General features: G+C 44.3%; 1 protein-coding gene across 14 annotated transcripts in view; it reads right to left on the bottom strand.

Moving 5' to 3' along the window:
• NFIX (nuclear factor I X) overlaps positions 1-24,813 on the bottom strand; it is a 1,024,880-nt gene that overhangs the window by 609,341 nt on the left and 390,726 nt on the right. The window contains exon 1 of one of the 14 annotated variants that reach the window (XM_069231931.1): positions 5,806-5,930. The exons of the other annotated variants lie outside the window; for them this stretch is intronic. Coding sequence (XP_069088032.1) covers positions 5,806-5,874 — 69 coding nt within the window. The 5' untranslated portion in view covers positions 5,875-5,930. Of the gene's footprint in view, positions 1-5,805; positions 5,931-24,813 lie in introns of those variants that run through there. 14 annotated transcript variants of the gene reach the window in all.

Here is a 24,813-nt window from a genome sequence, read left to right on the forward strand (position 1 = left end):
TAATAGTCCCTACCCCATAACTTATGTTTAGTAAATGAATGTGAGTATATGTGTGTGCGCACGCTAGAGGTGATAGTGGGCCATGCACAAGTGATACAAACCTGCCAGGTTCCATTCTGGAAACCCACAGCATAGATTAGAGTTCAAGATGGAGGATAATTGACCTTTTCCAGACAGCACAGGTGTATTGCTGGCATTTCCCAGATGGGAAAAGGTAACACCATATACTATAATAAGGAAAGAAGAGACAGGCTTCCTTTAGAAGTGCCAGGGCTCTGTTTGATACACTGGGATAATGGCAGTGAGTACAGGATGTTTTCTAAAGTATCTGTTGACAGGGAAATTAGTCTTTTGAAGGGGCACAGATTCTTGTCTCTCCTCCTGCTCTCTGCGAGGAGAAGTAGTAAACAGCTATGGGCCGCCTGCCTTCATCTCTTTGTACTTCTGTGGTGGGAACCACACCTGGAGACTGTCCTGCTAGGCACAACAGCATCACAGACAAAGGCCAGGTCTGGAAGGTGGCCTAGCCAGGGCCCATGAAAAGGGAACTGGCCCAAACCGGTTCCAAGATAGCAGACCTGGAATACACATCCTCAGTCTGCGAAATGAGAATAAAGATGGCAACCCAAGAGATATCGCTGATCGGTGTTTGGTCTCCTCTAACAAGGAGAGGGTACTTCACACAGTACTCAGGGCCTTCTATGCAACCAAAGGTTGGTGTTGCACTGACATCCAACTCTCCAGAGGTGAAGGAAGATTGCATAGAGTCTGATCTGAGGCAGGAATTAATGGACTCTCCTTGGTGCCAAGATATACTACCTGTGATTGAGACATGTAAGTGCCAAATCTGCAAGAGGAGTGGATTGTGGAAGGGACTACTACCGTAATTGACTACGGCATAGGGTTCGTTCAACAGAAACTTGCTAAGCAAATGTGCCAAAGGACTCCTTGGACTGCCAGATTTTTGTCACTCATCCCTGTGCTAGCTGTCAAGCACCTGAAGCGGTGTGCCAAAGTGGTAGGCTTAAACAAGGCTGGGCTAAGTGCCTGCGGGTGGCCTGTGTGCCCAAGTGGACTGCTTGGCTATGGCACTTCTAAGTGTGTTGTTGGTTTGGAGCCAGTCCAGAATATTACGTAATCAGAGAGGTGCCCTGGTAGCCCTTCATGAAGAGCTGAGGTGGTCAGGCACTGTATACCGAAGAATGCACCTGGTGTCTGTCATGCTGAAGAGCATTCATCAGCGGGCCTGTGGTCCTCGTGCCTAAAAAGCATCAAGTACTCATCAGAATGTTAAAGTGACTTTTGTCATGAATCAAGTACCCTTCGGAGCACCAGAGTGAGCTGTGGTCTGCACAACCTGGAAAAGGACCTCTGTCTGGCGTCTCCACTCCTGCCGCAACCCTCCAAGCAAGGTGCTGCATGGCCTGCTGGTGCACAGCTCCTGAAACAGAGGCTCCCATTGTCAGTGAGATCCCACTGCCGCTGGAGGACCAAAAGTAGTCCTGTGCTGCTACAAACTTGGTGAGAGACTAGGGCCTAGCCCAGAGATACTGAATGCTAAAACTAGTAAGACTAGATTAAAAGAGGGGGTGGGAGCAAGAGCTGCACCCACTGACCTAGCTCCAATGCTGAACCTGAGGGAGGGAGCCCAGAGATGCACTTGGCAGTCTAGTTGCTGAAACCCGACAGCACAAAGACTCACACCTGTGAACTCAGTATTCCTGCATTACAGATTGTGTAATTGTCATTTCTACAAAGAGAAGCACTGGGCTGAGGACTGATCTTATGACACTGCTGGCGGGGGAGAGGTGGTGTCCCATTGATTCTTGAGTCTAAATGACCTCCACCAAAACCTTCCATGAGAAGCATGCGAGTGCTTGCCCTTGCTACTACCAAGCCTCAAGTGTTAAAAGAGTTGACCAGGCCCAGTTAGCTGAGCCATAGTACAGCACACCACCAGACAGCAGAGGTAAACGGCCTCAACCTTGAAGCTGGGTGTACCCTGCAAGGGGAATGTGAAATAAAGGAGGAAAGCAGGGAGATGCATACCCACCTAGGCACTACACAAACTGTCTGCACCATCACTTCTAGAAAAAAGGTGAAGTACAAAGATTCAGGGGATGGCTTTGCACTTTAAATTGGGACCCACCCAGGTACCTGGGTCTATCTCACTATGAAGTAGAGGCTTTGGAATGTTCCACAGCATTTTTCATATCAACAAGAAACTGGAGCAAGCCTGCATTTTGTCGGATATATATATATATATATATACACGCACACACACACATTCCAAAATAGATTCTTGTTCCCATACAGTAAATCACAGCACCCTTGCCACACTTATTCTACTGCGTACATGCAGAAGGTACATGACATGCACTATCCACGCCTTCCCCACACAGATGAAGCAAAGGATGCAGTTGTAGGAGACTGGCAGACTTCTTAACAGTAGTGGCCAGCAGACAATGGTCCGTGGAGGTTGCAGGCAAAAAGGCCCAACTACTAGAACAAACGCTGCCAGCACTCCTACTCTGCTGCAGGACAGTAGTCGCTCTCGATATGAGGGGTGACTTTGAGTGCCCCCACTAACCTCAAACCTATGCTTCGACTTTCAAGCAATTACACAAGGAGGATCTCAGTGAACATGCATGATTACTATGTTTTTGACACAAAACAATCAACGACCTGTGGAAGAATACTATCCCTTTATAGGTAATCTAATATTTGGCCCGCTGAGCCACGCGGGGGACTCTTCTGACCCAATAAGCTCGAATCGGCAAGAATCCCTGTTCGAAATTTTAGATGAGCATGCTCTGAGACGAGGACGTTTTTATTGGCTAACTTTCGAGACAAAGACGGAGCAAACTGGCTTTGGTTTAGTGAATGTGCATTTCAGCCCCAAGTCACATATCTGAATAGTAACTCCTTATATTGTCATACAGGATCCCAAAGGCAGAAGAGGGTAGAGTTCACAGGAGTGGTCCTTTAAAACCAAGTTACCGTATTGTAAGAAGGGATGGCATCCAACACTGATAAAAACTAACCTCATGTCAGGTGAGGCCGGCCCAGTTATAAAAGACTGTATGGATTTTACAAAGGGGGCCTTCAGTTATCACCCAGGGGGTACAGTAAATGAGTTGAACCCCAAAATCTAACTGTCTGGCACACCCAGGAACTCTTCAAATGAGCAGGAAAGAGAGACCGCTGCTTTGGGATCATCAATGACTGTGGATAACATTCCTTTAGTCAGGCTTAATCCCAGCTAACAAGCACTTAGCCATTCTACTAGGTAAAACAACGAACAGTGCCATTTTCCAGGGGAAAAAATGTTTTAAAAAAAAATAGTTGTTTTTCATCAATTTATTTGTTTTCATAAAAGTCAGAAGCTTGAAGATACCTTATACAGAGACTAAACTGGGCTTCTTAAATTGAGGGGTGCTGTAGGAATGCTTCAATCTTACAGTCTTATTAGGGCGCTGTGGGAGATGAAAAGTGCTGGTGCCTCATTTTACTTTTAGCAATGAGCCACAGTGTATAGTAAGGAAGGTAAAATTTCACAGACCAGATTCACCTGTAAAATCACGCTGAGAACAAATATTTACGATCTTTAGTGACTGTACATATTTTGGGAAGATATGAGCTCTATGAGAGAAAATAATTTGAAATGTATCAGAATTTAGAGGGACAAAACCAGTTCTAAAGTAAAACAATGCACATGATTATATTTCTGTACCTAACAGAGAAATGCTTTCTAAATCAGTGTTCCATTAACGATATGTCAGCACCTGTGACCCCAATGTTTAACCTATCAATCCCTGCTAAATCTGACTTTAGCTCATCTGTGGCTTTGCTTTCAGGTGAACCATCTTCTGAGTCCTGACAACTAGACCTCCCAGAAGCAGCAAGACATTCTGTTCAGGCATTCTGTCTCAAGACAACTCAAAAATGCAACCGCATGCCTGCCCCTGCAGTCTTTTAGAAAGTGTGGTTCTGGGGCTGTCACAGTTCATTATTTTAGTAAGTCGTGTTGAAATCCCAAATACCAATTCCAAGAGTTTGAGTGAAAAGAGAGTCTGGATTATCCTGCGGAATGTGTAATTGTATACAATTAGAGAGTGTTTGATAAAACAAAAGCTATAGTGAATTCTACAAAATGGGTCAGGGGTGTCTCAGAGGTCCTGGAGTTCTAATGTAATAACCATTAATACTAATATCAAAGAATGTATTCAATGATTACAGCCACAACCTTCAGTTCTCCTTTTAGGAACCTTTGAAGGCTACCATGTGGACTGAAACACCACAATATAAAGTTAGTGATTTCCTGAATGTATAAACCTTAGCAGCTGACACTGAACTCACTCAAATATTTTTTACATCTCACTAATTGTAAAATCTTAAGAATGACTTATTGCCTTTGATCACAATGAGAACTTTAGAAAAGTCTTAAAGACCAATAGATCACCATACCCAAGTCTCAAAAGCCAAGGTCAAGGCAATATAGCAAGATGTATGTAATTATATTTATTGCTGAGAGTGTTAAGGGAAAGGTGTGGTCTACAGTGATTGATATTATCACGGCATTAACCTAGTAATATCTAAGGAAGGTGGGCCCCGCAGGAAGGTGCAACAGTGAAGGAGTAGACCTTACTGATGTTACTGCCCTTGGGGTCCTGCTTGAGTTCTTGCTGCGTGTTGCTGCTAGCACTAGTAGGGCTTTATCGAAGGATTATATAGGTAACTTTATTGGCCTGGGACCACCAGCGGTGTTGTAAACATTTTTTGGCTGCCAGTCAAACCATCCTTCACATGGCAATTTGATTATAGGCAACGTCGCAACACCTTTCTGCAAAATCATTTTCTAGGTCTGAGATAATGTTTTAGTGTGGTGTTGTGATTCCATTAAGTAATTAGATGCTTGCCTGTGTCATTACAATGAGACGCTGTTACAAAGATCTAGGCCCCACACCCACCGAGGAGTACATGTTATAGGTATTGTTTAATGTACAGACAGATCTGTTTGGGATTGTTGGGTTTTGTTTCACCTTCTATATCCCTCCTACTTCTGACACCAGTTAGGAGAATGGGTCAAGAATTGTGGAACCAGATGCAATGTCAATCTACTTTCTGTGAAAAAGATATAAAAATGAGAAACTTCTGCATCTTCTCACCTTTATAATCAGAGCATGAATCTCATAGCGTGGTTTGTCGTAAATCTCGTATTCACAGGAAAATACTTTGAAAACAACTCTGCCACCCAGTGTGCCCTTGTGGCTATCAGCCTGACTTCTGCTGGAGAAGCGCACTCATTGGAGAAAAACTCCTAGGAGTTATCTAAGAGAAGAGACCTGAGAATGAAGCGTAGATAGAGATGACGGGAAGGTATAACATGAAAAGAGAGAATGGCACACAGCAATGGAAGAAAGAGAAGCAAGGAGGAAAGAGGCCAACGCCTGTCTCATTGGTGCTCTACCTAGAGGTTATACGTAAGTGACAGCAAGCTGCCTTTATAGTTACAGACTTACACTATTAAGCTCAGTTTTAGGCACTTGGGCCCGAATTTATACTTTTTTAGCGCCGGGTTTGCGTAATTTTTTGACGCAAAAACAGCTCAAACATACAAAATATAATAGTATTTTGTAAGTTTGCGCCACTTTTGCAGCAAAAAATTACGCAAATGTGTCGCTAAAAAAAGTATAAATATGGGCCTTGGCATGCTTGTCCTTGGTGAGGAAAAGTCTAGGGCTCTGAAAGCATGGGAAACACCATCTCCCGTTCAAATCCTGAGCAGGTTACGTTTGCACTCACCCAGGCTCTCATACTGTGATCCAAAGGAATCGTACAGCCGCTGGTCGCTACCTGTTGAGCTCTGGTCATTCCCCTGCTGTACAGAGTGAGACCAGCACCATGGAGCGATGCCAAGCCGTGCACGCCCTGGCTCCGAGGCTCCCGCCGCCTGCTCGCAGGTGAAAGGAGAATGGCAGGAACTTGGGTGGACTTCAGAGCTGGGAAAGTCTTCCCCCTCTCAGTGGCCTCCTGATTTACTGTTCCCCTGCCTTCTCCTCGGTTTGCAGCCCTCCTGCTAGTTGTATAAATACTGCCATGGTTGTCAGAGATTTATATTAGCCTTTTTTTAACATTCGAAATTAATTTAGACTGATGGAAGGTACTGGATTAATAGTGCTGAGGTCATCTATTTACTCAACAAGTCAAGGCAGGTACAGCACAGGCAGCAGCAGGACAAGCCTGCCTCAGAAACAGGAGGCAGGTACAGCACATGCAGCGGCAACGCAGCTCCAAAGACACAAGGCAGATGTAACACAGACAGGAGCAGCTCAAGTCTCCCTCAGAGATAAAACACAGGCACAGCACAGGCGGCGTGGCAGGACAGGCTTCCCTCGAGGGAGAACACAGCAACAGCATCGAGAGCGGCAGGGCAGGTCCTCTGAGGAGGCAGAACACATGGGCAGGACAGGCAGCAGCAGGGCAGCCCCGGAAAAGGAGAGCACAGGGGTAGCACAGGCAGCGGCAGGGCAAGTGCCTCTAGGAGACAGCGCACAGGAGCAGCACAGGCAGCGGCGGGGCGCGTCCTCTTAGGAGGCAGAACACATGGGCAGGACAGGCAGCGGGTAAGTGCCTCTAGGAGACAGCACACAGGAGTGGCGCAGGCAGAGGGTAATTGCCTCTAGGAGACAGCACACAGGAGCAGCACAGGCAGCAGGTAATTGCCTCTAGGAGACAGCACACAGGAGCGGCGCAGGCAGCAGGTAATTGCCTCTAGGAGACAGCACACAGGAGCGGCACAGGCAGCGGGTAAGTGCCTCTAGGAGACGGCACACAGGAGCAGCACAGGCAGCGGGTAAGTGCCTCTAGGAGACGGCACACAGGAGCAGCACAGGTAGCGGGTAAATGCCTCTAGGAGACAGCACACAGGAGCGGCACAGGCAGCGGGTAATTGCCTCTAGGAGACAGCACACAGGAGTGGCACAGGCAGCGGGTAACTGCCTCTAGGAGACGGCACACAGGAGTGGCACAGGAGCAGCACAGGCAGCGGCAAGGCAAGTGCCTGTAGGAGAAAGAGTACAACTACAACAGCAGACAGCGGCATCTAACAGACAGCACACAGGTACAACAGGGAAAGCCTCAGCCTGATACAAGGCGCCGGTACAGACTGCAGCATGGTAGGCCTCCCTCTGAGACTGAACAGCAGTACGGCAGACGGAGGTCAAGTCCCCCTCAGAGACCCCATACCTGCACAGGCAATACAGGCGGTAGCAGGAGCCAGGTATAACACATGGTCAGCCTCCTCCAGAGCCAGGACATAGGCAAAAAATAGTCATCAGAGGGCACGAGTCCCTCAAAGACACAACACAGGTACAATATAAGGCACAGGGTGCACGCCTCTTTTAAACTCAGAGGATGGGTACAGTACCAGTATCATGATAGATACAACAGGAGCAACATCTCACACAACAGGTAAAACATATGAAACAGACATGAATGCTTCCACACACAACAGAAACACCAGGCACACAAGCAATACAATCTTCCCTAACAAACACACACACCAACCAGGTACTGTACGCGCTCTATCAGTGAAGGCTTTCATACACATACTAAACAGGTGTAACATGCGCATTAGCAGTGCAAGCTTCCCCCAGACACGAAGCTGGTGCACTGAAGGTAGCAGGTGCAGCTGCAGCAGTGCAAGATCCTTCATACAAAGAACAGGCTTTCACACACAAGGCAGCAGCAACACAAACCTCCCTCCCAGACTCGACAGGCTCAGCAGCAATGACTCATTCTCACCCAGGCATACACGAAAAATATACAGATACACACAGGCAGAGCAGAAGCAGCAGCTGTGCAAACTATCTCTTCATACAGGGCGGATCTGCTTGGGGCAGTAGAAGGCTGGACTCACTTAGCAGGCAGAGGTATATCTTTTAAAGGCAGGAAGGATTGGTCTGTCCAAGATATAATGGGGCAAACATGTCGGAGATTGGTGACAGTAGGACAGTCTTGGCTCTAGCAACTAAATGGCGTTAAGTTCCATTACTCAACTGATTTGTTTGGTGAGGGGCCTGGTGCACTCACTTTAACTCCGGAGGCTTTTCAGAACCTTTTGCAAGTGAATGGGGCGTACAATGTTTTGGATGCAAGATGCTTCTTATAGTTGGCAGTGGTAAAAAGACAATATTTGAACGTTTATACTCGAACTCAGGTGTGGACGCTGGGATATCCAGTTTCCAACCTTGGATGTTCGGTCACTTACGACTGAAGGCACACGCTGGTGTAAACTTCTAAGGTGATACCCGCGTATAATGGCACTGGTCAGTACAAAAGTCTTACAAATCATTGAATAACATGCGCCCAGTTGGGCACATACTCTAGGAATCTGCAGTGGTAGATTTAGTTCCAAGGGTTTCTTTTGTTGTTGGCCACTGAGGAACTATGAGCTACACATCTGGAGAGAGTGACTAAGCCCAGCATTGCTAGGAAGCCGCTGGAGTAGAATGATACTGTCCTACTCACTACCATGATGCACAGGGGTCCAGGAGTAAACAATGGCCTCTTCCTGGTTCAGAAAATGACTGATGCAATTCAGACGATGCCTGTGCTCACCCTAGTGTTGCTTTAAGACCCTAAACCTTCCTGCATAAGCTTCAATACGGTCTGCATGGCAACGTGTATAGGCAGTCATTTCTAAGCAAAGTACTTACTGACAAGTTAGCAGGCCTGTAAGTGAATGTGCCTGAAATGTCAAGAGTAGTCCTATTTGGGATTTTGGTTCCAACTCGATTTAGTAAAGGGCACTAAAGTCCCTCGGTGAGCAGTGTATTGGTTAGTACAGTGAAGGAAGGACTCCGCTGTGATGAAAGTCAGGAGGCATGCAGGCACTGATCTATGTCACACGTTGAAGTCCTGCAAAGGTAGCTGTTGACTCATCTAATGGGGATAGTATGAACACCAGAAGCAAGGTCTGTGGTTTGTACACCACGTTGACGTATGGAGCCGAGTTCCAGGATTCTGTTGATGAGCCAAAGGTGAGCGACATGCCAATGGACACTAAGGGGTGGAAACTGTGACACTGCTCGTATGTGAATTCATGTTTTTGGACTTCAAAGTTGGGTTACATGACACCTTTCAGCCCCTCGATGAATATGTATCAGCAAATTGTAAATAATCAAATTCTGGTTATGAGGACCTCTTTGCGGTCAAGAGTCTTTTAAAAAAAAAAAAAGTTTTGTAATTTTAGTGTCCTAGAAGATTGTTAATTTCTGTAAAACCCCTGCAAGCTTCCGAATAGTTCCATACCCTCCTCATATATGTATGTAATCTATATTGCATGAAGGTAGCCCAAAAGGCAGCAGAAAGGTGTACTGGGTCAAACCCAAGGACAGAGTCAACAATTGACTGTAGATGTAGCTGGTTACTGGGAGATGAAGTGTACTATTACTGCATCCTGTCATGCTGTTTTCTAAAGAGGTGCTTCTTCAGCTCTTTCCTAAATTGCAGCAGTGCTGGAGCTCTCCTGGTGGATGCAGGGATACTGTTCCAAATATTGGGTACACACTGCACAGATAGAAAAGGCTTGTTGCCTATTTTTGACTTTTCTACACTTTTTTGGTGTCCAGCGGTGGGTGTAGCTTCCAGCACCAGATATAGTGAGCTTGAGCTTGTCAGCCAGCTAGGTGGGGCGGGGAGCTGGTTGTGATGTTTTTGTAAAGAATGCAGCTGTTCTAAGAGATGTGCAGGCTGGCAATGGGAGCCAGTGGAGTTCTATCAGAATGGCAGTGTTTTCTTCAGTCCCTCAATGGGACATGCAGTCGTTTGTAGGATGCTGTAAATAGGATCAATGTGGAGTCTAGAACCCCGGGATCTAGGCGTTTCCACTATCCAGATACAACCGCATGAGGGCTTGAACAACAATTCTGAAGCCACATTCTCAGAGCAACGGTTTCACCATCGTTAGTAGAGAGAACTGTTAGCAGAACTGTCTTTATTTTCTTAGCAACGTGTTCCTTGAGGGTAAGATTGGTAAACAGGATACGTCAAAGTGACTTGGCATTAATTGAAAGCTGGAGTTTGAAGCAGTCATGGCTCATGTCATGGAGCCAAGTTTGGACTATTTCTTGCTTGTTGTTCTTGCCAAAGACATGAACACTGTCTTGATAGGGTAGAGCTTCAAGTAGGTGTTGAACAGCTAGGTCTGGATACGATGTAGGCAGTGTTTGAGGCACTGTCTGGAGCTGTGAAAACGTTCAAGTAGAGGTGTGTCGGGAGTGGAGGAGACTTTCAAGTAGATTTGGGTATCGCTGGCATGTAATGTGACAATCTTTCCTTCTTGTGTCCATCCCTTGTGGATACCAAACTGATTCCTGACACAATATTTCATCCTCACACATGTAGAAATCGAAAGGTGACTTTATACAGTATCACATTCTTCAGACCCTCAGAGTATTACTGCTTAGACAATTGCAACTTTACCTGTTCTTGAAGTACAGTTGCAGATTTGCCAATGGATGACTGCAAAGAAAATATTTTGAGTCAAAATCATTGTTAAAGTACATCTACTTGTGATAAGACAATCCCTGTCAGTTCCGATAGAGCTGGGCAAGTAGAGCTCATCATGGGGTGCTCTCTGCCACTTGCCACGTACTGAGGCAAGGGCTCAGAGGAGAATTAGGGTCTTCTTTCTCGACTTACCAATACTTTAAAAGGCAGACAACACCCTTCCAAGTCTTGATCATCCAGCAACTCGAGGTTAGTCCATGTGATCAGCTCCTGTAATTACAGTCCATGGTTAACGAACACCACGCAATGACCTGTGACATAAGTTGAGACAACCTCTCCTACTCTCTTCTACAGAGACCAATGCCTCTCCCGGGTGACTTCTGAAAGAAGACCATAACTAAATGCCTTGTCTGCTGGAACCTGGAAGATGACTGGAGCACAACGTCTAAAGACTTTGGGGGTGATTCTGATTCTGGCGGGCGGCGGAGGCCGCCCGCCAGAATTCCGCCCCCATTATACCGCTCCGCGGTCAGAAGACCGCGGAGGGTATTATGAGTTTTTCCCTGGGCTGGCGGGCGGTCTCCAAAAGACCGCCCGCCAGCCCAGGGAAAAACTCCCTTCCCACGAGGATGCCGGCTCGTAATCGAGCCGGCGGAGTGGGAAGGTGCGACGGGTGCAGTGGCACCCGTCGCGTATTTCAGTGTCTGCAAGGCAGACACTGAAATACTTTGTGGGGCCCTCTTACGGGGGCCCCTGCCGTGCCCATGCCATTGGCATGGGCACGGCAGGGGACCCCAGGGGCCCCGCGACCCCCCCTACCGCCATCCTGTTCATGGCGGCTTTCCCGCCATGAACAGGATGGCGGTAGGGGGGGTCAGAATCCTCATGGCGGCGGAGCGCGCTCCGCCGCCATGAAGGATTCCCCCGAGCAGCGGTAAGTCGGCGGGAGCCCGCCGACTTGCCGCTTCTGACCGCGGCTGAACCGCCGCGGTCAGAATGCTCGTGGGAGCACCGCCAGCCTTTTGGCGGTGCTCCCGTGGTCGGTGGCCGCCAGGGTCAGAATGACCCCCTTTGTTTGTAGGAGTCTGTCGGGTCACGTGATAACGACTATAACCTTTGCCTAGAGGATTTGGTCGGATCACTGTGAACCACTTCGACCGTTAACTGTAACTGACATCATACTACCTGCACCAGGCAACACCACTGGCCCTGGGATCTAGAATCCTGAATGAGTTATTTTAAAAGAAAGAAGGGATCAAGTGTACAAGGTCACACACACATACACATTCACTGAAGAAAACAAAGGTTACATGGACGTTATAGTTAGGAAATAGAAATAAAAAACACAGAAATTCACTTAAAAAAACAAAGGTTACAGGGACTTTATACTAAGGCTCACATTTTAAAGGTACAAAACCATAGAAATTCAGCTGTTATAGTTATTTCAAGTAGCTATAACTTGTGCTCTAAGGTAACTATAACTCGCACCCGCCATGCATAGTTTTTTAATGAATATTTTTACAACAAATGTTACCGTGATATTTTCAATGATGTTATAAAAGATGTCATGAGTGCTGTAATATCAGGGGTAATTAACAGTGCATGGCGAGGGCCACCTCCCCAGGGCTACTTAATAAAAATATCTGGGGGGGGGGCGCGAGCCCCCCTCGGGTCCCAGAGACCACCACCTCCCAAGACAACATTAAAAAAAATATATGGGGGGGCCCACTGTCCCCCCAGGCCACAGAGATCACTTACTTGCCCCAGGGCTACAACATAATAAAAGTCTTAGGGGGGACACACAGCTCCAAACCCCCCCTCCAACCTCCCTGGGGCAAAAAAAAATTATATATATATAGGGGGCTGCACGGACCCACCAGTGCCCGCGGACCCCCACCTCCACAACGCAACATTGAATAAATATATGGGGGACTCACTGACCTCCCCAGGCCACGGAGACCACTGACCACGCCCCCACCCCTGGGGCTACATCATAAAAATCTTTTGGGGGGACATACAGCTCCGAACCTCCCCCCACACCTCCCCGGGGCAAAACAAAGAATATATATGGGGGGCCGCACAGACCCACCAGTGCCCCGGGAACCATCACCTATCCGGGGCTACATTAAAAAACTATGTAGGGAGCCTTGCTCACTCCCACGCACCCCATGGACCACCACCTCCCCAGGGCAATTGTAAAAATATTTAAAGGGGGGAAACAAGAACCTCCCCGGACCCCAAGGACCACCATCTCCCCGGGGCCAAATACTTTTTTTTTTTATAAAAGGAGGGAGGCCATGTAGACCTCCTCCCAAGGCCGATTTTGACCCCCGGGACCCCATCCCTCGGAGCCTGGCCACATTTTACTGAATGCCTAGGGCACCCAGTGTAAACTTATGGGGACTGCAGGGGAGCTTCAAGGCCCTTGCGGTCCCACCCTCTCCTGCGGGAGGCAGCACTGCTCCTGCGGGAGCCAGCACTGCTCCAGCATGCACAGAGTTGCTACAAATAGCAACTCCCTGCGTGCGGGAGCAATGTTTTCATCTCTTTCCATGCCCGCACGTTAGCAGCCAGGGAAAGAGATTAAAGCTCTGCTTTCAACAAGCAGGAGCATTTTTAAAGCTCCCGCTTGCTGAAAGCGGAGAGTGTGGGCACTTTGATCGGTAGCTGGCCCAGGGATAAGGGGGGGAGTTTGGTGGTCCACAGGGCCATGTATGGCTCCAGGAGGGTGGCATGTGCACCCCCTCCTTCTTTTGATTTTGGCCCCAGGGAGGTGGTGGCCCCCGGGGCCAGGGCTCTGTGACATACCGCCTCCTCATTACATATTGTACTCCTGGGGAGGAGGCTGTCCCTGGGGCTCGGAAGGTTCTGAGCGGCCCCCCATCTAACTTACTACATTTGGCCCCAGGGAGGTGGTGGTCCCAGGGAGCCTGGATGGGGTTCACAGGGCCCCCCATTAATTTTCCATTACTTGCCACAAGGAGGTGGTGGTCCCCAGGGTGCGGGTGTCCACGCGGCCCCCCAGCACATTAAATAATTGTAGCCCCATGGAGGTGGTGGTCCTCGGGGCCTGGGGGAGGGAGGTCCGCGAGGCCCCCAAATTCATTTTGCATTACTTGACCCGGGAAGGTGGTGGTCCCGGGGGCGCGGGTTGATCCACACAGTCCCCCTGCATATTATGATACTGTCGTTTTTTGTGAATGCCCCAGTATCTGACCTACCCGGGGGCAAAATTAAAAGCAAGCGCGGGAGACCGTGCTTGTTTTTTTCTTTTTAATCAACGGCGAAATTTATGAATGTTTGCAAATTTTGCGGTGAATTAAAACAAACAATGCTTTTTAGCCCTGGTGGGGTTCTAGGGGAGCCCCTGGACCAAGGCTAGGGGATTACGGTAACAGTACCCTGCCCCCTTTTCTGTTTTTTCCTTTTATTTTTGGGGACTCGGCTTCACTGCAAACACTTCCTGGTTGAAGTTTTGACAGCCAATAAAATTTCTGCACAAGATTAAGGGCATTTGTGAAGTCGTCACAACCCTATATATACAAATTTGAATTTCCTTTAATTTCTCTTATACTACTGAATGGAATTACACCAAATACGAAAAGGGGTGATTTGCAGACCAAAAGCTATCTTTCTGCCAAATTTGGTGTGATTCCATCCAGCGGTTCGGGCTGCAGGTGTGCCTAAAGAGTCTAGGGGAATTAACATGGGAAACGCACTTTTGTTGCTGCCCCCCTTTTTCTTCGACCCCCACCTGACGGATCACCTCGGAACTTTCCATGTATAACAAGACCCTTGGGCATGCTTTTTTGGAAAATACTGTGAAGATTCAACAAGCGGTGCCAAAGATATAGCGAAGTCCAAAAACCATTTTTCTTTGGAAACTAGGTCCTAAATATAACTACCTACTGGCGACTGCCAGTCCATTTTATATATATATATATATATATATATATATACCAAAAACAAAGCAGTCCTTATTGTGGCGCGCATTATCAGCTGGTGCACACGGAAGGGACGGACCTTCCCCTATTTTAATCTCCAAACAAAACAATTGTAATTCCGTAGCACTCCAGGAGAGTTGATCCTTTTATTACAAATGTAGTACAACACCAAATCGACCACCAACGCATTTCAACGGACAGGCCTTTTTCACAGTTTGTGAGTACATTTTCTATGTTTCGCGTTTATACTGTTACAACCACCCCTCTAACAGTGCATTATAGGAACCATAGTAAAACACCATTAAATCTACTTCCATTATTTACATTTTTCCAAGGCTAACAATTCTTCTATAAACATTGAAAATAAAATTAAAATCAAAAAGGATTTTTTCAAACTGTGTAGAAACCCTATCCTTATTTGTTATCTCTACTAATTATATACCTTTCAGCATTAGTAATCATGCTGTTCTCATATATCTGGACTCACTCATTTCAAGATAGAACAATGATGAGAGAACTTTTCTGAAAAATGATGGCCTCACTATACCTAAAATTTACTTTCTTCCTAAAATACACAAATGTCTCAGGAAACCTCCTGGCCGCCCAATAATATCAAGCTATACGTTGGGTCAACGAAAAGTTACTTGATAGGAATATGCTGTCTACTCATCAGCTGTATCGCTTTACAACACATGCCATTACATGCATGCCTTTAATAAACATGTAATACCAGGCCTTGGCCTTTACAATGCATGACATTATATTATGGCCCTTTACCAGAGATTCTTGTGTTTATATGTGTGTATGTGTGTGTACGTATACATATATATATATATATATATATATATGTACATATATATATATATGTACATATATATATACATACACACACACACACACACCTATAGTACATATATATATATATATATTTTTTTTTCTTTAACTGAAAAAACAAAGGATATGGGGCGGTATAGTTAGGAAATTAGAGTTATTTCAAGTAACTATAACTCATGCCCTAAGGTAACTAAACTTGCGCCCTCACCATGCCCTGCTGATAACCCCATATAGTAGATCGGTCATGACATCTTCTATGGCATCACTGAAAATATAATTGCAACATTTCCAATAAAATTATTACAGAGACAACTGTGTATGCCGGGGGTATGAGTAGGTAGTTATAGTTCAGAAGACCTAGTTTCCATGGAAAAAGAGGTTTTTGACTTGGCTATATATTTGGCACCATTCGACAGTGTTTATTTTTTGGGTGGGAGCCCCCAACCCCCATTTTTCACTGAAAAAAAACAAAAGGCTAAATGGACTTCATAATTAAGTGAAAATGTCATTTAAACCATACCTTTTTAAACTAATAAAACCACTGAAATTCACCATAGTTATCTCAAGTACCTATAACTCGTGCCCTAAAGTAACATGTTACCATAGAAGATGCTATGAATGATGTAATATGTGAGGTAATTAGCAGTGCATGGTGAGGGCTGACCAGTTCACATGTTTTTGAGTCTTTTTTAACATTGTTTAGACCATAAGCGCAGCATACAACCAACCACAATGGGTCCCTGCACACCAGCTGAAGAGCACACAGCTCAGCTCGGAGTGCTTTAAAGGTTATGGTAAGTTCTCCTGGGGTCATGGATTCAATGATATAGGAGACTTACTGTTATATATTTGTTAATGTTGTTGGAGGGCTGCTGAACTCCCTGCAGCCCTCCACAACATTAAAAAATCTCAGTGGTGGCCCTGCCTTTCTATGGGCACCACCAGGATCAAAACATATTACCAAAAAGCCCTCACAGACCCTTATTGGGCACTCCTTGCCCAAAGCAGTGAATAATAAATAAGAAGCTTCTGCTGCTTATTTAATATTCTTTTTTTTTTTTGGTTATTTTTTGTTGGGTGTCCTGGTCCCACCCGGGACCACGCTATATGGATTTTAGGTCAGCGAAGAAGCCCTAAGGCCCCCACTGGCTGACTAGCCAGCACCCAAATTGGGTGCTGGCGGGAGTCAATCATAATTTTTCCTTTGGTGCTCCGGTGCCCACCTGGGGCACCCACACCATTGGTAAATGTTGGGGACCTACCAAAGCCCCCAAAGCTCTCTTATTCTGGGTGCCGATGGGAGCCAGACATTTTTCTTTTATCTGGTTGTGGTAGTGCCCGCCTGGACACCTGCACAATTTTTTTAATTTTGGGGGCACCTGGCTTCGGGACCACCTCCATAGCCTGGGGGACAGGGTACCTCTGCCCTGCCCCCTACATGTTTTTTATACTTTCTGTAGGACAGTGGACTGAGTCTCTATGTTCTAAAAAGGCTGCCGCCACATCTTTGTTTTTGTGGTGGGAGCCAATCAGTTCTTATTTTTAGATCGGCTGAGTCTGCGGATCCTCTGCAGTGTTATATATACATACATTTTGAAGGTTAATTACTCAAAAACTACTGAATGGATTTATTCTTGATCACAAAATGCCCGCATTCTGGATCAGGATGTACCTTTCTGCCAGATCTGGTGTAATTCAGCTCAGCCATTTTTGCTCTATCACTGTTGAATTTTCCTTTGGAAAACTGTGTTGAGAAAACATGTCTTGGGACACACCTCCCCTTTTTCTTGGCCACCAGCTTAATAGATGACCCCAAAACTTTCCAAGAATGAGCAGGAATTACTTTTTTGTTTAGAAAGTTTTGTGAAGATTTATCTAACGGTTACAAAGTTATTAGCAAACCAACATATCCATTTCTGATGGAAACGTGGTCCTAACTATAACTACCCAGTGGCAACTGCCACTGGGCAATATACTTGTTCGTTTATTTTTGGGGGGAAGTCTCCCAAAGCCCCCTTTTTAATCCTTACCTCCTTTGAAACTTACCCATCTCCATAACCCTAAAATTACCCTTACATGCCCTTTACCTCTGCCCATCCCTGAACACCGAAACTACCCTTATCTCTCTTTACCTCTACCAACACCTGAACCCTATAACTACCCTTACCTTCCTTTACATCTACACTCCACTAAATCTTAAAATCGCTCTTACGTCCCCTTACCTCTATCCACTCCTAAACCCTAAAATGACCACATTATCCTTGTACCCCATACCTCTATGCACCCCAAACTCTAAAATCACATTTACCTCCCTTCACATCTACCTGCACCTAAAACACTAACCACTTTTTTATAGAACAAAAAATATGTTATCAAAACAAATACCCGTGAGGTAAATTACTGCACGGTAAAGCTGAAAATACTTAATACTTACCTGTGTGTTGCTTATCTGAGTGATAAAGGCATGCGTGGTAAAAGCTGTTTACCCACTCACCCAGCAGCACCAGGGAAGAAAGATTGCCTCTCCATGTCACAGACCTGCTTATACGGCAAGGGTCACTGAATACTCGAGTCACTACCCAGGCCTTCGGAGATTTGATGCAGTAAAATTGGCTAATGTCAGTACAAACTGAAATAGAAGCTTTTCAAAATTCCAGATGACCAATATTAACTCTTTAGAAGAGTTTGTTTCTTTGGATAGTGAGTGTTGGCTCTGGAGGTATTCAAGTGCTGCAGCATGGTCCGTTTTACCTTCGGCGTCACGTTACACAATCTCCGTTTTCTCTTGTCCTAATTTTATTCCGCTTGATGTTTAAGAGCTGGGGCAAAACGATAATTGCCTGTAATCCACATGCAGTGCACTCTATTCCTCCTGAAATGAGGCAACTGTTACACTTTTTCCAATGTACCTCATTAACACAGACTCGGAGTGTATGAGCAGGGCATTTTACACTTTAGTTCACTGTACCATGTTGACTGCGTCGTGGTAAAGCAATCCCCTCCATTCTTTGTCTGTTTTCTCATTTAAGTTAAAACAAAGAAATATCAATACAGCAGGAAAATAAAAGACCTTTTCCGCAACTGCTGTTACACTACTGCAGCTGTGCCCAACTCCTCTATTGGCAACCATTTTGGAATGAAATCCTTAACGCACTAAAATGGATGTCTAGCGAGTAAAATTAGATTTTGAAAACCAAGCAACCTTTAATAATTCAACAAGAGGAAAAAAGATGATGCATTTCTGAGAAACAAAGACTACTTTTGCTGAGCAGAATGGAATTCTTGAGTTTACTGTTAAGGTTAAGGTTTACTATTTGCTGGAACACCCCCCTCGCATGCATTATGCCTAGCGCAGGTATAATGTGGCACAAGGGGTAAATAAAGTGGCGCAATGCAAGCATTGCACCACTTTGTAAATCATTTTTCCCCTTCCAACGCCACATTAGCGTAAAAAAAATGATGCTAATTTGGCATTGGAATGGTGCACGACCCCCCCCCCCCCCCATAAATCTGGCCCATAGTGTTCAGAAGACACAACTCCTAGGGCCCGGATACAGACCATCAGCATCACTCATGGCTAGGCTGGAAACCACAATTAGCTGTTGCAAAATATGCTCAATTCCGCCTCTTGCTGCAATAGGCCACAACTAAATTGAGGCAATTTGGCTTTCATTATTCAGCCATGGCAACCTATGCAGTCCTGCAGCACACCAGGGAAATGCTAGAGTGGGAGAATGGTAAGTTAGGGCATATCGCATAGGCTTCCCTGCACCACCGCTTCAGAGTTCAGTGGAGCCTCAGTCCTTTTCCAGAAACAGCCCCCGATTTCAATAGTGACTCATGGCTTTCAACAATCACTGGCCTCACATTCCAAGAAGCCTCATTCTGGACCAAAAAGTTTCCCTTCAAAGTCAATCTGATTTTCACTCCTACTTAGTGCCACTAAATCAAGACGCTACACTTTATTCATTCTCCACGTCACTAAACATGTAGAGTACAATAGAATATCGCACTCCTCAAGTTACTTGCTAGGCAGAATCTGAGGCATACCTATTCCATCTCTCTAAATATGAAAGTTAATAGCTGTATTTTGGTGCCATTATCTTCTCACATTTTCCTCTGAAAAAACTCCCATGTTCAGTTTTCGGATAATGACCTACCAGGACTGTTACCCTGCCCACTGTGCATACGCCTGCTCATGAGGTGTGAAAAACCAAAGCATCAGAAAAATCAAACTCCAACCAGTAGTTTCAGATATATTAGTACACTTTATCCCTCAGTAACCCCAAACCATAAGTGTGATCTGGAAACATCATTGGAACCCCAGGAAAAGCTTTTCAGTTGCAGAACTTTGATTTCCCAGATTGCAGTTACCAAAGGAAGATCCTAGAAACCCCTGCAGATTTGGAAGGGACAGTGGTTCAGTCAATGCTATTTTTTTGAAGTACCATCTGCAACATTATATCACTTTATATCTCCCCACGGTAACACTGGCCTTTGATGGTTTAGCATGCACTAACCAATAGGAATGAAGTTCTGAAAGAGCAAAGGCTTCCCAAACATTGTAGACCTAAGTTATTGAGAGGTTTCGTCAATTTGCCCCAAAGGTTAGCAGAGCACTATTTATTTGATAGTCACGAGCCATACTTTGTTATACTACATAATGTTGTAGAATCATAACAAGGGAAACATATGGACCGGAGACATAGTTTTAACCACAACCACTGTTCATCATTTTAAGATCATATTCTTTCAAAGGAACTATTAAAGATAATTTATTTTTAAAATAAAAGTATATGGCTGGCAGTTGCCCTTTATTGATTATAGTAACATGTGCTACACAGTAATCGAACCTACCATCAATAAGTGCAATTTGACTACTTGACCACAGCTTTCATTAGACAATCGCACAAACCGATGAAGTCTTGGCTATCTACAATAGCACAAGTACCAAGTTTCACCTCTGAGAGTAATAGGTCCGCAAAAAAAAGCTTGATATTTTCCACATCACTCATTGTAAACATTTTCGTGGGATCAAAATCACCATTCAAATCCCAACATGTCTGAGCCCTACCACTTTCAAAGAAGGCTCACGCGCTGCCAGATCACTGATTTCTAGCACTCAAAGGATATGTGTTACTTTCCGAATTACTCTTTTTGTTTGCCTTACACAGTATTCACTGTACCTACACAACCTGGACCTCAGAGCTTACGAAAAAAACATCTTTCTCCACACCACTAAATGCATGTATTAGGAAAGGGATATGAGACAAAGAGAAAGGTGTTTGGATGTAGACACAAACATGAGGCGAGGTGACCGAAGGAACAGAAATATGAAGATTGGTAAAAAAAAACTTAAACTTATGATTAAGATGTAGGAAGGTTGGTGAGAAAATCAAGCAAGAAACTGCAATATAATGGAATTTTCTGATGCTCAATCATTTTGATTGTCCATGACAGTCCCGGATTCATGCTGGCATCTACAATCAACCAGTTAATCATAGCATAGCGCTTGCTGACAGCCCTTCCCTTCAGCTGGACACCATATTCAAACTCACAAGACAGGGTTTTAGGGGAGCAAATGCTCTGGCAGAGAAAATGTTGATCCATTGTACCAGAGGGCGGGGCTGCCACAAACTGAACAGGGATGGCCTTTGGTGGCTGACAGCCTTCGCTGTTGATTGGTTCTGCCAGGCCGCAATGCTGATTCACTGCAGTATTTAGGAGGACCCATGGAGCTGCCTTCGCAGCTGTAGCCAGACGGCATTGGGCCAATGCCACTACACAGCCCTATTGAATTTAGGAGACTTGTATATTTTGCAAAGTCGCTCGCCCATTGCATGTCTTTTTTCGGACACTGCAAGCTCTCCAGCAAAATACAACACTCGCACAAACTCCCCACATGACATAATTTCCCCTTCTGTCTCCTCGTTTGCGCGCCCTCCTAATCAGCCCCCAACCCTCACTGCCTGTCTTTAGAAACTGTCTCTCGAAGGAATAGCCAAAGACCAACAGAAAAATTTAAGTCACAGTGGATATCAGCCAGGCATTTTGCCTAGAAAGTAGTGCTTTGAAGGAACCCCCTTACCCCCTACTGCTCCCACACAAACACACAAAACTGTTGGTTTACAGCATTCATCTCTTCAACTTTAGAGAGCCGGGGAATTCTTTTTAACAGACACAACAGCATATGCCGTTTGAGCCAAAAAAGAAAAAGTTGGATCAGATCACTGCCAAAATGAGTTCCAGGAAGAAAAAAAGGCCTGAGAAAGGGAAAGGAGGGGGTAAAAGGGGATACAGAACTAAAAGAGAAAAGTAGTGAAAGAATACAAGGCAAGACCATAAGTGGAAATTTAACAACAAACTCTAAGGCTAATGAAAATCAGTGAAACGGAAAGGACTGAGTAATATCATGCCAAAAGAGTTAAAAGTGCTAAAATAAATATATGAAATAATGAAAAGGATGGATGAGTTAAAAGGGAACAGATATAAAAAAGTGAAATTAAAAAGATGCAATAAACTATAGAGAAACGCCTAAAGAAATGGAAAAAAACACAATGAGCGATGCTAGAGGCAAAGTAATACAAGGAGAAAAACAAGTAAAAAATGGTAACATTGAAATTATGTCGAAAAACAGATATAGAGCCTGAAACTGAAACGAACAGAGGGAAAAACATTGAAAAAGAAAATGGAAATGAAAGTGGAAAGAAGCAATGACAGAGGATGAAACTGTAAACAAGAAAAAAAAATTATAAACCAGATACCTAGCTGTGCTTAGAATCACAGAACACAGGCAGATCTGTCACCAAACAGAAAATTGGGTAACCCCATACAAGAAACAAAGGAGACAGGCAACGACCAGAATGTAAACCTACATATCTGTTAAACTACACTGTGGAAGCATTATTTGCAAAAGAAAACCACAGAAACTCCACTCACTGAAATACTTATACGTTTGCATCCTTGAAGACATGTCAGCCAAAACAGCTCAATTGAACTGTAATAACTACACTAAAAATAACTAACGAAAATAGATAAGTTGTGTCTTCAGTTGAAAGACAACAAAATTGTTCTTTGTACCCGCAGACAGTTGGATGTGTGAGAGCAAACAGTGTGTCAATTCTTATTCCTAGCCATGCGGACACCAGCAACTTGACATTGTTGGAGATGGAGAGTTAGTAGGACATGGTACTCCTGCTTCTAGTGTGATTGCTTCCTGCTGGAAAAGCTGGTACGCTCCAACTGAAAGTATATCTTCACCATTAAGTAGGTCTGTCACTAATATATGAAGGTATTCCCCCACCCGCTCCGTTCACAAAGCCATGGAAGACTGGGCAGACATTGGCAGGCGTTGATCATGATGTGCTGGGGCTGGGTAAGAAATGCGAGCACATTGAATGGTTAAAGACTCACTGGCCCTCTCTTGATTTGTTAAACTCTTCAGCGCCCTATTTTTGCTACCTTTCTGTACCATATTCAAGAAGGAGCTATATTATGTGACTAAGCCACCTGGTATATGGAAGGACCCTGACTGGCTGCAGGAGTGTGAGCTTCTACCTGACTGATTACATCTACCTTTTGGATACTGATGTTCACAGTTGGTTCATCATGGCATCATTTTATTTTTGTAGGATGAGGTGGTATTATCAGTTGGGAGTTCTAATGAAACAAAGCAAGAGGGTCACTTACTATGCGTAATTTCAATAAAAGCTTCAACGTTCAGTGACAAATGGCAGAAGTAGCAATTAGCTCATATAGACCTTACAAAGTGCACAATAATGCCTAAATTATATCATGTAGAAACAGAGTTTTCATCACTAAACAAGCTCAGTAAGAGTCTCAACTGCCTGTAACTGACCCTCTTACACCTCCAATTTTACATGTTTAATTATTGTTTTTCCATAGCATCAACATCATCCGACTGCTAACCGAGTGATTTACCCTAGGTCACAAATTCATGTCAATAAAGAAACTGTAAAATATTCTTACCTAGACAGCATAGAAGTATTAAATAAACATTCATGTCTCATGGATGAATTATTTTCCATAATTTAAGGGAACTGAATGATCCTCCTCAATTAAGGATTTACGTGAATGCTTAGCCATATACCTTCTTTGTCTTTACCACAAAAACTCTAAATATATGTAGTATGTGCATTGTAGTCAAAGATGTAATCTTTGAGTTCTGGTTTCTTCTACAAAGCACTTTGTGTGACTCTTCACTACTATGTTACCAGAACCTCTCACTGTCATCATATAGCGATAACACACATTTAACCATTATATATCCTCTTCACAACCTCATAATGTACATACAGGCATGATGTATGCATGCATACAAATACATTAACTATATACTTTTTACACCATGAATCAGACCCACTTAGCCAGCACGATAAAACGTATTTATATGTAACAAGTACAATTAATCTATTTCCGTTAGAGGACACACAATTCATTGAAAACGGATATCATTATACATCAGATTCTTCACTCCCCCATAAATACTTTTTAAAAGTTCAAAGCAGTTAGGCACTTTACTAATATTTTTTTAGGTGTAAGAACAAGAGTTAAGACGGGTCATGTTTCAGCAGACGAAACATTTTTAAATTAAGTTAAAATTTTCCATTGCTAGTTGGAACCCATAACATTAGGTTTACAAGTAAATTTTGTTTGATTTAGAAAACACTATAAAGCAATTAAAATGTTAGCGTGTAAGCATTTAAATTCATAGAAGTTGACAAGCATTGTACTGTATCATAAATGTAATTCGTCCATTACTCTTTTACAACCAAAGTTTGAATAAAAATGTATCTACCAATGACTATTGATAATTATATCATCAAATTTAAATAGGGTAAATACAAGTAGGTCTTGTTTATTTTTCTTTGGGCATTTGGGAAGCACAGCATTAGCCTGAAGGAGGAATGGAGCACTTATACGCTGATCCAGTGTGTAACTGCATAAATGATAAATACATAGTTGGTGAGTGGTAGGGACAAAAAGGAGAGTTTTTTTACAGGAGAACGAGGAAGGTAGAATTTAGATGGTAACACAAAATTCTCATAGTTTATTGTAAGATATTGGTCCTGTTTGAATTTCACAGTGAATCACTGGTCCTTTCAATGGAAATTATATTTCAAGTTTTGGACTCTAGTGAAGATGCCAGTAAAGCACAACAGGTACTGTGACACAGGGGACCAGAGTTGCGATGGTCTTACTGCCACCCCTGATTGTGGCTCACGTTTGCTACCCATCCAATGAGTGGAGACATTTCTCGTGCTACTTGGGCCTATCTGCACTGCTGCAGTGCTAAACAACTGATGTCGCTTCAAATTGGGAGGGTCAGGAAAGAGCTAAATATGCACAAGTGGGAGATAATGAAAAGGAGTACTCTGGAGTAAACACAACTGTATGTGTTGAAATGGAAAGAATTTGGTTATGGGTTCAAACGCAATATTGCTTGTTTACCAACTAGGATTTCTCGTTACCACAAATACTGCACAGTCTGAGCATTGTG

This window comes from Pleurodeles waltl, chromosome 4_2, assembly GCF_031143425.1.
Source record: "Pleurodeles waltl isolate 20211129_DDA chromosome 4_2, aPleWal1.hap1.20221129, whole genome shotgun sequence".
In the NCBI taxonomy this organism is placed as follows: Eukaryota; Metazoa; Chordata; class Amphibia; order Caudata; family Salamandridae; genus Pleurodeles; species Pleurodeles waltl.